Raw genomic sequence first — 12,734 nt, forward strand, 5'->3', positions numbered from 1 at the left:
TAATCTACAGATTAAATAGTACATTACATTGAGTGAATAGAAAGATGGGAATTTACAATAAAAAAACTACAGCCAAAAATGGAAAAAAAAAACAAAAAACACTCAAGCCAAAATAGGATGTAATATTTTTGTATTTTATTGCCAGTTCAATACATTTAGAATTTGGTCATTCTTTATACAAAAATAACAGATTTACGATCACATAGGAGACAAAACATTTACGGTAGTGCTTTTGCATTTTGGTGACATTATTTACAAAGGAGTCGTCAAACTCCACAACCACATATACAAAAGTTGGAAATCAAAAACAAATATTTACAAAATGTATGACGGTCTGTTAGAAAGCTTGCTTCATCATCTTGCTTCTAATTTTCTTCTCTATTGTGCATGAGACCGTTCTTTGTGTCAAAATCTGTGAAAAGAAACGTTCTCACATTATGTACACCCATTACTTTATTTTCTTCATATGAAGCGTTTAGGTTTCGCTTCCAGAAAAAACGTTCTACGTCAGTTTAGTCATGTCAGTGGGTGAGGGTGTCTGCTACATACAACAAACCTCCCATCGCATGTCTCCTGATTACATCAGATTCCTCTACTCTGATGGGAATCATCGTTTGACTTTTTCTCACTACGGTGTGGCAGCTGAAGCGGTCAGGTTAATGGCAGAAACATGAGATTGCAGCAACTGAGAAGAGCTGCTTAGATCCTAACCAGATGAATGTGGGGTGTTAAGAAGGAAACCCCATTGGTTAGCGGTTTCATCCATACTGTGGTGGAAGACAAGAGATAGTCTCACAACAACCCGATATCAAGACTTTGCAATGAGTAGTTTTTGCCTCTTTGTGCTGTTTGCAGGGTTCTCTCTCACTGAGAAAAGTTTTGTTTCTCTCTTTGTGAAATGTGTTAATGTGTTACAGACATGTTACAAGCTGACTGTCACTTCGAACGTCCGACAATCTAAATATTACGTACTATAGGGGCTTTTTTCGACGAGAAGCCAGTACTACAGGGCAGCTCCAACCCCCCATTATTACTGTTTGTTAGGTGGGGCAATGCAGGAAAAGATGCTACCCAGATGATACAGATGGACAGAGGGACCCTTTGTGTTCTGGATTTTGAACCCTATTTGCTCTGCTTCCAGGATTTAGAGCTGCTTTCAGGCGGAGTCTCTTCACGTCGGCGCTTCTGCATCGACTGTCCTCGTTCTGCATAAAAACATCAAAGAATATTCATCAGGTAATAATTTCAAATTTATTTGTGATTATAAAAACATCATTCTTGTGGCTTTAAAAACACAGACTTATTTCTTCATTTAATACAAAACAACGCCTTGAGACTGTGCAGAATCCCTGAGTTTCTGCACTATCTCAGGGCACTGGATTGATTTTGTTTTTTATTATCAATTTTGGAAGTACAACAGTAGTTTAGTTATGCTCTCCAATAGAATCCAACACTCAGTTTCCAGCTAACAGCCAGTCTGCAGGCTAATGATCACATGTTTGGTGTCATGCTGCCCACTGCCTAACTGTCATGGGTCTTGAGTGTGATGACTATATTTGGACAAGACAACCACACCTTCTTAGCAATTTACAATTTAAATACGCATGTTTTTGTATAAATATGATATAAAAATCCTATGTACCTGTTCGAGATGTTCCCTCCTGTAGGGAAGGGTCTTCAGAGGACCTTCCAGCACCCTGATTTGTCCCTGTGTTGCTGCCATTCGCACCACTGTTGGGATTAGCAGGTACTGTTGCCAGCAAGCCTGCAAAGGAAGAAAAGCAGTTTAAATTTACCCACAATTTAATCTTTATTTATGAAAAAAGGGAAAAAAAAAAACACTAAACATCGACTTATTCTCCAACATGATGGTAAAATGCTTCTAAATGCAAGTCAGCCTCACTCATACAATCTCTTTGAATGTCCAGTAGCCTCTACAAGCCAATGAGTACATGGCCCTCTTTTAGAGAAGCCAATGATAAAGTGGGCAATAACTGTAGAAAACCCTTAATGTTGTGCAGTTATAAAAAATCCTGGCTGTTCAATTCTTGTTAGACCTACCACTGAAAGCATCAAAACCATTAGATGTGTTTGGATTAGATGTGTGCGAGTATTATCTGCACAGAATGAAACGTGAAATTCAGATTTTTCAAATTAACCTTTATAACTCTCAGGGGCTTTTTTCTACATGTGGCTGTGTGTATTCTAGTGTGATATTGTTGTACTCTGCTATCAGTCAGAACTTAACTATCAACAGTAGAAACTTTGAGAATAGATAAAAGCACATTTTAACAATACACTGAAATGATGGCTTAACATTTCAGTATCTGGGTCCTGTCCCTACCTAGTCCTCTGTAGCAGGAAAGCTGCTGGTAAATCTGCTTCATCCTCTCAATGTTGATGCGGCTGGCCTCGGCGTGGTTCACCATGGGCTTGGGGTAGTGGACTCCTACCATACACTTGGCAGCCTTTTGCACTTCCTCTGGGGCATTCCAAGGGTCATAGATGTATTTGGCTGGAAACCCCCTCAATATTGGCAAATAGCGCCTGAGAGCAGAGAATTAAAAAAAAAAACACAAAAAGGGTGGAACTTGTGACAATTTTCAAACAATTTTGGGATATTTTTGTAGTCCTGACATAACCATGATGACTTCTTTGCCCCATGTGAGCTTATAAACAAGCACAAGTTAACCATGTGATTTCACCTTCATTTGAAATGACTGTTATGAAACACCGGGGGTTTTAATTGCCCATAAAGTATAAAAGTTTTAAACCCCCTTGGAAATTTTCCTCTTCTATTGATGTTTAACTTTGTATCCTAGTTAACTTGTTTTGGCTTTTCAGATAAGGTTTTACAAAATAATTCCCTCAATTGTGCTTTTCAATAATCTTTTCACAAAGTTACTTGGATTGTTCTTCTGTCTTCATGGTGCAGTTATAGCCAGTAGCATTGATTCATTAGTGACTGAACCTTCCAGATACAGGGGTCTTTATACTACAATTACTTGAGACACATTTGCTGCACTGAGATGATTTCCATTTCAACAATTGTGTGACTTCTGCCACCAATTAGCTGCACCTGTGTTGAACTAGGTGAGCCACTTTAAAGAATTAATACTTGAGCAATTATTTATTTTACATCTTGTATTTTTAGTTAACTTTTATTTATTATTTTGTAAAATTGTTGTCTTATTTGTATAAATTAATGTCAGAACGCTAAATTAAACTGACCATGATTCAATCCAAAGGGGGACGTATACTTTTTATAAGCACTTTATTCATGTGATGTAGATAAAGCATTGACTTACCGTATGTAGTCGCCATTTGGGTCTGTGCGTCTTCCAAATCCCACAGGACAGTAGCAGTGGAAAAACTGCTGGAAAAATGAACTGCAAGAAAGCCACATCCAGCTGCCAGCATTTACACTCCAGTCTGCATCCAATAACAATTCTTCAAAGACCTGTACAGAAAACAGACAGTAGACAGTTGAGACAGTGCATGGTAGTACTGTTAATCAGCGCTAGAGGACAGCAGAGAGGTAGCTCTTATATGTTTGATCTCTTTTCTCTGTTCTTACCTTCATGCCTTCTTCCCAGCGGATCCAGAGATCCCCCCTGGTGAGGAAACAAGCCACTGCGTGCCTTGCCAAGTGATGGATCCATCCCTCTTGCCTCAGCTGTGTCATAATGGCGTCTATCCAGGGAAAGCCCGTCCGTCCCTCTGCCCACTTGGCCAGAGCCTCTGGGTTCCGGTCCCATGGTATCTGGACACACATAGGGTTTCCCTCCATCTTGTCAAAACAGGGATTGTTGGTGGCAGTTGTATAGAAGAACTCCCTCCACAGCAGCTGGCCGTACAAGGACAGCGGTGGAGAGCTGTTCTTTTTTACCTGATAGGATGGTGGACACAAAAGGTGACAGGTCTGACAATTAGGTTTATCATCAGTAGGACAGGCATGAAAGACTTACAGAGATTTATTTTACACACCTCATATAAATATAAATTAATCAACAGAATAATTAAAAAGGGTTTGTCCTAAATACGCTGTCCCTATTTTGTCGCATTGGGCCATTCATACCTTTCTGTAGAGATCGGTGAGCTTAAAGTAGAAGAGCCGGCAGGAGAGACATCCAAAGCGCAGGTATGGGCTGAGCCCCGTGGGACTGGCTAGCAGGGAATTAGCATTCATACGTGGACGCTCAAAGTTTGCCACCCAGGCCTGTAAAGAGACGATTAGTCAGCTTTAACTAAAACATAGCACTGGTAGACATCAAAGAAGATCTAACATTTTTCAATCTATGACATCCAAATGTGAGGCTCCACAGAGTTACAGACACTACTGAAGGTGATACAGCACACATCATTTGACACATTCAGTTCTAGCAAAATTAAAAGGTATTGCGTTTTACTTAAGTTCCTCTGCTGAGAAACTACACCAGTCATCTGAAATCTTCACTAATAACGAATCTTTGCTTTCTAGTTTTAATGAAATTGATCCTTCTTTCCCCAGTTCTAGATTAAATGGCCACCCAAAAGTTCTAAGTATACAGGAACTTAATGAATTGTGCATGCACTCCTGGTCTATTCATCTGGTTTACATATGTCTATGTCATCTGTAACTAGCTCATCACACCGCTGACAGCAACTTAAATGACTCTAAGTTATGTTTTTTTTTGTTTAGTACTGAACTGAAACTGTGGACTGCATCGTAGGTCACTTTGGATTGGGCATACTGACAATCCTGGTTGGCACACAGCTTTTATCAACATATCAGGTGTCGGTTAAACACACTTTGTCAGTCGGTAAACGTGCCCAGGCATGTAGGAAAATGTTAGTCCTCAGCGGTTTCGTACATTTTCTAAAAATGGATACAAGCCAACCAAATGATATATATTTGCAAAGTTTTTCAGTATTTTTCTGTATATTGGTGTAATAGAACACACCAGTGACATGGTAACTTTAGGTCACTGGGGAGGTAAAGCAAGCAGTAATCATAACTACATGTGTGTGCTATTTTGTGCATATACACAGTGCATTAAATTGCATTTTTACCTTCCTCTCCAAATGCCGCTCTAGCCTCATGAGTGCCTCTGTTTCTCCACCTGGCCATACTGCTGTGGTTAGGCCCTCTGTCTCGAAACCTGGCAACACAGTCGAATCAAAAACTTTCTTAGCCCTTGAATCTAACAATAGGGCACACTGACTTTACATAAATACACCAACAACTGTGTGTTAATGTGTACGTGCACACATAGAAACAAAGAAAGCTTACCCAGCTCTTCCAGGGAGGGCACCCCAAACTTGTCATCATGGTCTTCACTGATAGGTGTGAGGCAGTTTTTAACGACATCAGATGTGATCGTCTCTGCAGGCAGCTCCACAGCATCCATTCGGTTGATTAGACCTTGGAAGCGCTTGTACGTCAGTGGAGGCTGACCACCGTTTAGTTCGATAATGCTTTAGGGAAGACAAATACATTAAAAGAGAATCACTGCATGCACACATGGAGAGGGTGCTCATTATCTCCATTTTTATCACGTTTATTCCTATGGGACTGTTGTCTCAACTCACTTGTCCAGATTGTAGAGGGTGTGTGAAATCCGCACCATGACCTCTACTCCTGCCTCGCTGGCTAGTTTCTGGATGGCAGCATCTCGTTCCTTACCAAACGGCTCAGAGTCATATTCATAAGACAAATGAGTGATCTGCCATTCCTAAGAACACAGTAATACACACACACACACACAAACACATCATACAAAAGGATCACATATGAGGTCACATCATACAGAATAAGAGATTCTAAGACAAATATATCAATATTTGAGATGTTTTTCAAAATTACATATTTAAGAAAGATGTAACTTCCATGTACTCAATTAATAGGGCAATTGCATAAGTTCACTGGAGTACAAAAATGCTGCACTGTGTTTCAGCTGCATTTTTTGCTCCATTCCGTGTCTCCTACCTTAAAAAGACGAGGGAAGACATCTGTAGGCTGGCCTCTGATGACAAACAATCGGGAGTTGATTTTGCGCAGGCTAGCATCCAAGTCCTCTAGACAATGCAGCAGAAACCTGGACCAACAGAAGGATCGCACAGTCGATTAGGCGTTTGAGATAACCTCATGCCACTTACCACAGAATGCAATCATGAGACCACCAGTCACAGGCCTAGCTCATCTGATGATCCAGACGAACTAACGGAGGGGGGTTATACCTCCACTACAGCAGGAAGCTTGTGTATGTCACATGGGTAAAATTGCAATGGAAGGGCCTTTAAACTGACTGAACGTAAGCTGGTTAGACATGCAGCTGCTTTAAGGAGAATCCCTGCCTCAAACTGACACTTACCATATATGCAGTTTACAAAAATATGTATATATTTATGGCCTGTAACTGTCCTGTAAACTGTGCAAACTGCAAAGCTATTTTTGGTTCAGACTTAAATGCTAAGCTATAACTGTTTTAATGTCAATTTATTAGAGTCTGTGTCACTAAAGTGCGCTGAAGAAACACCAGCATTTTGCACTTGTGATAATAACCAGCCACCCACTAGAATCATCATGAAGAAAATGAAGCGATATGATGCTATTAAAACTGAAATTTAAACCATATTATGATCACTGTATGATACGGACAAAATACAAAACTATATTCCTTCCAGCAGTAAAGACTACATGAAATTAAAGACTAAAGTGTTTTAGTGAGAACAGACAGCCCTCTTCTGGTGAAACCTTTTTACACACACAACCACTATATACACAACGCGCTTACAAAAAGGCACTAAAACAACAGCAGACAGTGTATTACACACTGCAGAGAATGTAACCTCTCCAAGTGCACTAAATTCTCAGCCTTTTATTGTTGCGAGAGGCAGAAGAACACACTGTAGAGAAGTGCTCTTGTAGCCACTACATTTAAACAACCCTTTTCTCTGTAATACAACCAGCATCATGATATTCACAGAATGATAAAGGAGTAAAATATTAGTTTCATTTTCACTCTATCTTTTGCAGATGCTGCATAGCTTTGATAAAACATGAGATGAAAGTACCACAACCCCTCAGCACAGTAACCATAGTATAGGTTTGATATTTATCCACCACGGTTTCTATCATTGTGTAACTCGTCTGCTAATTGGTTCCTGAATCTATGAAATTGCACAATGCTGTTATTACCACAACTATAAACAGGTAGATCTTTAAATATTATGCTTTTAAGCTACATCTTTGTTACAAAGAAACTAAATTCCTTTTGTTACTGAGCCAAGTGAATCAACAGTTCCCCCTCCCTAATACGCAAACGCTTTTAAAAGATTCGACACAGGATGCAGATTTGATAAGCCAATTCTTAAGTGGACTCAGATTTGATACAACATTGTCAACCACCCCACCAAGCTGTGACAAATTTCATTACAATTTGATTTTCCTCTACGTACTATGATCATATCAGTCAACCACATCTCTTCAATTTTTGTTAACAGTTGGGTCTGAAAAATTGGTTCCAGAGTCATTTGATCCTGGGTTTAAGATATCTGCTTTTTTATTCTGTTTATTGGCCCCTAAATGGAAAGTGTGAATCTAAAAGTAGAATAACAACAAAAGCTGCTTTGCCTTAAAACAGCAGTGTGAACGTGCAGGTGGCTTTATCTACCTGATAACTTCAAACCTTGGGTGGAAAATGGGTTACTAACAACAAACATGTCACTAATAGAAGGGAATCTCTTAATATGAAAGTAAATAGTTCCTACAAACGTTAGTTCTTATCTTTCTTCATTAACTTTTAAGCTACCATTCTGCTATTCTGTGTTTTCTTCAACATTTGTCATTAGGGTTAGTGACTAGTTGGTGATGTTCAGGCAAATCTATTCACTGAAATAAGAATAACTGAGACTCGGAGATAAAGCAGTGAAACTCAGCAGGTTTAGAAACAGTGAAATTGTGGTAGCGTATACTGAAACTGAACGGTTCTACTGGCTGCTACCAAACTTCTGGAGGCAGCCATAGTGCCAACAGCATTGTATGGCTACGTGGATGGATGTGTTCTGATAGAAAGAGTATGCACATAGTAAATGAGGCGACGTAGCTGACTTAAGAGGGGGAGGTCTGTTAAGTGTGTGTTAAATGTAGGTCAAAACTGTGAGTGTTCATGATGTAATGACCATAGCAACACACTGACCCAAATTTGTAGGCATCCATTTGACGCTGAGCAGCAGAGCTAGCGCATGGGGAAAAAAACTTGTATCGTCATGGTGGTTCAGCACCGTGCTTACTGCTTGGAGCGTTTACGTCTTCTCAGGAAATGAATAGTCAACCCTGTTTGTCTCTACTTTGGCAGTTGACTTCATCCCAAAGGAAGAAAATATAGACTACTGTCCAATGAATTCAAAGCAGACTCAGAGCTGTATATTGGTACAATATGTGAGTAACAATGTACAGTGGATGACTGAAGGAAAAATGTTACTCTTTTGTAAAATCTGCTCTCTGGACAAAATACATCTTTCTATGTATTGACCCTTTATTTATATCAACTTAACTTGAGCAAAGGAAGCACCTCACTGTCTGCAGCTACTTCCAATAGCTAATGATATAGTAATGCCAGATGCTGACTTCAAAGAGACACCAAAAGCGAGACAAAAATGGAGATTTTAACAATAATATACAGGACTAAAATTAATACTGGAAGTCCATCCTAAAACACCACGCAAAAAACAATACACAATATTAATAGTCAAAAACAAACTAAAAAATGTTTGCTTTCCTATACCTCTCAGGCAATGAAAACACAAATGAATTGTAAATGCCCAAAAAAATAAGGGGAAAAATTTGTAAACTAGGTTTGTTGTCAAACTAGTTGGAACTGGCAATCTATCACAAAAGCAGCGCAACTTGAAGAGTTCAGATCAAATATCGATTGATGCCCACTTTTCTTGTAATACAAGAAGCAAGACTGAGTAGAAAAATAAGCTTATATGGCTTCCTGGGAGGCTATAATGGGAAGAAGCAATATACACTTGAAGGAGCACAAACAAATCTCTTGAAAAAGTAAAAGCTCTCAGAACATATGTTGATTGGAACAAGATATTGGACAGTGGGAAACAATTTTATTTCCTGATGTATATGTGTATGAAAGTACAACATCTGCCAAGTACCACTAAATGAAGCCTGGAGGCATACAGATACATGGTCCTACTTTAAAGCGGGACGTTTTTGACCTACTCGAAATCAATAAGACTTTAAATCAATGAATGCTGATTGCCTTGATTTTTTAATAAACCTGTATACTAGGCTAGTTGTTACACTTTCCATTAGAAAGCATCACTTTGCGCTGCTCTTTTACCTTTTGCAAATGTATGAAAACTTGTAAAAACCTTTTCTGCATGTGACCCTGCCCTATTTATGGTTTTTATGGAGTTTTTACTGCGTTTTTACTGTTTTACGTAGTTTTTTACTTTTTAAATTTGTTTGTTTTTTATTGTTTGCTTGCTGGAATGCTTTTGTAAACTGCTGCAAAACAAATTGCCTTTCAGGGGACAAATAATAAAGTTGAGTGTACTGTACCATGCCAACGCCCACATGGTGAAATCCAATGTATACATTAGGTAAAACACAGGCTATATCCTAATATGGAGGAGTATTTGGCATCTTGGGCCATTGTGTAGCAAGTGTACATTCTCTAATGACAGCTATTGTTGAATCTCGTGCAGGATTTCGATTTTCCTGAAATAACCCAAGCAGTGATAAAGCAATGGTTACTAATTAGGTGCAATCATGCATTAGGGATTACCTGAATGGTCTGCACCCTTTCTTGACAACTGAAAACATAACATACAGTGCAAGGACACAGTTCTCTATAGAATTAAAGGATTTTTGAAGCAACCACAGAAGATGTTTTGATGTTTCTGTTGTTATATCCAGCTTTAAAACGGGAAACGTGGCACATTTGCACTGACAGGCCGTCGGAAAGAACTGGATCGATCAGGCTAATTAGGGTTCTCTAGATTCAAGTCCGGTGATTGGGCCTAATCTGTTTAACCCTGCACCCAGTTATCACTCCCATTAAGTTCTTTTCTGTCCCGCCACTCACCTCCACCTGTTGATTCCCACATTGGAGGACCCCGCAAACCAAGGGTCCAGGATGTAGATGCAACGCAGGGTGTCCGCTCCCCGGATGGAGTCCCTCAGAGACGGGTTATCATGCAGCCGCAGGCCCTTCCTGAACCAGTGGATGGTGTTGACCACCATGTCGGATGCCTTCTTTATCCACGAGCTGAGATTAGAAGTTGGGGAGGATGAGGAGGGGTTCCCCAAAACAATAACAAACGTCCTCTTACGTTGTTAGGTAGTCAGAAAAAAAGTCCCACGTAGTTTTTTTTTTGTCTTCTTTAGGTAGCGATGGAGGTTTACCTGACCTTAACCTTGCTCCATGAATTTATCCAGGGATTTGGGTCTCCTGGCCGACAGTGGCTGCATGTGTGGACAGCTGGTAAGCACCGCAGAGACGAAAACAAACGACTGTCACCGCTCCTGCCTCGTTTAGCAGCGAGAATGAGGTAAAAAAAAAACAAATTCCGACGAAAATAGTTTCCAACGAGGAGCGACGTTTATTTTTATTAGCTAGCACAAGGCGCGTGCGTCACACAAGCTACGAGCTAGCTTTGAAAAAAGTACAAACGGGCAAACATGAACGGTTCTTTACACACGTAAGGATAATCCATGCAAAGTTAAAACACGCAACGCTTCATTTGACCCTAAAAACACTGTGTATAAACTATAACGCCTGCTAAACGCGTCTGTTCTGTATCAACATCTCCACCCACATGAATACGCAGCGAGGAAAGCGGCGTTCCGATTGGTCGGAATCTGCCGTTACACAACCGCTGCCCCGTCACGTTTCCGTAATGTGCTTTCTTCACTCCGTTAATACGTCGTCTATGGTTGTTCTGACTCGTCTAAATGTCGCTTTTTAGTCGTGTATTCTCATAGTGTGCGGTCAGTTTAAATCTTAGGGCGCAGAATAGTCAAATAACTGATAAAAGTGGCCATTAGAAGCAGCTAATCACAGGCCTCGGTTTGAGTAACGTTGTACACACAGGAGTACCCGGATGAGCACATGCGACGCGGCGAGGCCTGCATCGAAACGGGTGCGCTCGATTTTACACAGAGGACATACCGCTCGTACATCGCAGCAGTACGCTCGGTGGGGACTTGGCCAACCCCGCCCCCTCTGGACAGCGCTAAGCTCTAACCAATGTGAGCCACGTTCAAATTACATAAAGGTCTAAATTGTGGTATGGAACAGCCAATGTTTAACAGGAGCCGCGGAGTAAGTTTAAAAGAAAGTCCACCATGTTATGTAAAGCTTTTCTGTTTGTTGTGGAATGTAAAAAAAAAAAAAAAAAAAAAAAAAAAAAGCTTCTATACATTGACAGTCAAACTAAATTTTCCAGTTCAGGAATGCAAGCAAATAACTGTAATTTGGCATCTTAATCAAACGATAATAATGTGCTTTACTATTTTTTTCCCGTTTTTTTGTAAAACAGTAAATTAGAAATTTCATGGGCAACAACAATAATTCTATTTTAGCATTAAAAATATCATTTTGATCAAAGAGCAAAGAGAAACATAAAATGATATTTTGGTAACCCGAGATACTGTTGATTGAAGGTAGTGGTGGCAAACACCTTACACTGGTGGTGGTCTAAGAAATGTGTTAAGCACTGTGTGTGTGTGTGTGTGTGTGTGTGTGTATATATATAAAATATTTTTAGAAAAATCTTTTTTGTGTTTCATAATTTGTGGCTGCATTAGACAGACACAAGCAACTACAAATGATGGTTTTTTTTGTTTTGTTTGTTGTTTACAAGAAAAACTAACAAAAATAAAATTCTTACTAAATTCTACCAAAATGACCCAATACTCAAAATTTCTTATTTTTATGGAACCAATCATTCTAAAATTTTTAATGGCTTTTTAAGGATTTGTTAAGTATTGTGGCTTGTACTAAAAGAACTGTTGTAGTAAAAGAAATTGCACTTGAAGAGTGGAATGCACCTAAGAGTGATTGTTAATGCAATATACATGCAAGTGTGTGTGTGTGTATGTATATATGTGGGTGTGTGTGTTCGTGTTTCCTTAGTTTATTCGGCCTCCTGTTCAGTTCCTTCTTCCTTTACAGAATTTTCTGTGTATGTGTTTGTATTTTATGGGTTTTGTGAATCTGTGTTGCTTTTATTTTCTACATTAGTGTTTTTTTTTTAATGCAGCTGTACTTAGCTGGCACTTTTGTACACTTTTGATGATTATGAAAATATTTTATACTTTACGAACAATAGATAGATAGATAGATTGCATTTTAACCAAATTTCTCTCTACTCCATGATGAAAGTTGGGTCTCAGTTACACTCTGTGCAGCTATTTTTAATAGAAGATGATAAGAAATAATTTTGTGAAGAATTATACAATCTGTTCATGCTGTTTTATGTCCCACAGAAATGCCAGGGTCAGTGAAAAGATAATGTACTGTGCCAAGTAAGTGGAACATACTGTATCACCCCGGAGCAGGATGTCAAAATACATCATTGCCACATTCTGGCCCGTGGAGCTACGCAGTATATCTCCTATTATGGTAAGTACTTGTCTGCATAGGCTTTTAACTTGTACAAAAATTTACCCTTGATAATTTCTTTTTCTGTTATAATTGTCTATAAATTAACAGGAACAAATCAGCTTG

General features: G+C 39.3%; 2 protein-coding genes across 2 annotated transcripts in view; one reads left to right on the forward strand and one right to left on the reverse strand.

Annotated features, from left to right (window-relative positions):
- Positions 1-113: 113 nt before the first annotated feature.
- Positions 114-10,823, reverse strand: cry1b (cryptochrome circadian regulator 1b). Its single transcript, XM_023262396.3, has 11 exons — positions 10,089-10,823; positions 5,969-6,077; positions 5,572-5,714; positions 5,273-5,457; positions 5,053-5,141; positions 4,079-4,219; positions 3,578-3,889; positions 3,309-3,460; positions 2,345-2,547; positions 1,643-1,765; positions 114-1,205 (listed from the first exon to the last, which is right to left on the reverse strand). The coding sequence occupies exons 1-11, from the start codon at positions 10,244-10,246 to the stop codon at positions 1,123-1,125; spliced, it is 1,698 nt and encodes a 565-aa protein (XP_023118164.2). The 5' UTR covers positions 10,247-10,823; the 3' UTR covers positions 114-1,122.
- A 1,669-nt stretch (positions 10,824-12,492) lies between these two features.
- Positions 12,493-12,734, forward strand: part of btbd11b (BTB (POZ) domain containing 11b) — a 94,175-nt gene continuing 93,933 nt past the window's right edge. The window contains exon 1 of the mRNA XM_055007313.1: positions 12,493-12,629. The gene's annotated coding sequence lies outside the window, so the exon portion shown is untranslated. The remainder of the gene's footprint in view (positions 12,630-12,734) is intronic.

This window comes from Amphiprion ocellaris, chromosome 3 (genome assembly GCF_022539595.1).
Source record: "Amphiprion ocellaris isolate individual 3 ecotype Okinawa chromosome 3, ASM2253959v1, whole genome shotgun sequence".
Lineage (NCBI taxonomy): Eukaryota > Metazoa > Chordata > Actinopteri > Pomacentridae > Amphiprion > Amphiprion ocellaris.

Bases quoted from the DNA above. Each gene is read 5' to 3' on its own strand.
- cry1b (XM_023262396.3), bottom strand. From the start codon at position 10,246: ATGGTGGTCAACACCATCCACTGGTTCAGGAAGGGCCTGCGGCTGCAT. The intron at 5,142-5,272 runs GTAAGCTTTCTT...CTGTGTTGCCAG, and splicing joins GCCCTCCCTGGAAGAGCTGG to GTTTCGAGACAGAGGGCCTA. The intron at 1,206-1,642 runs GTACATAGGATT...GTTTTTATGCAG, and splicing joins GGAGGGAACATCTCGAACAG to AACGAGGACAGTCGATGCAG.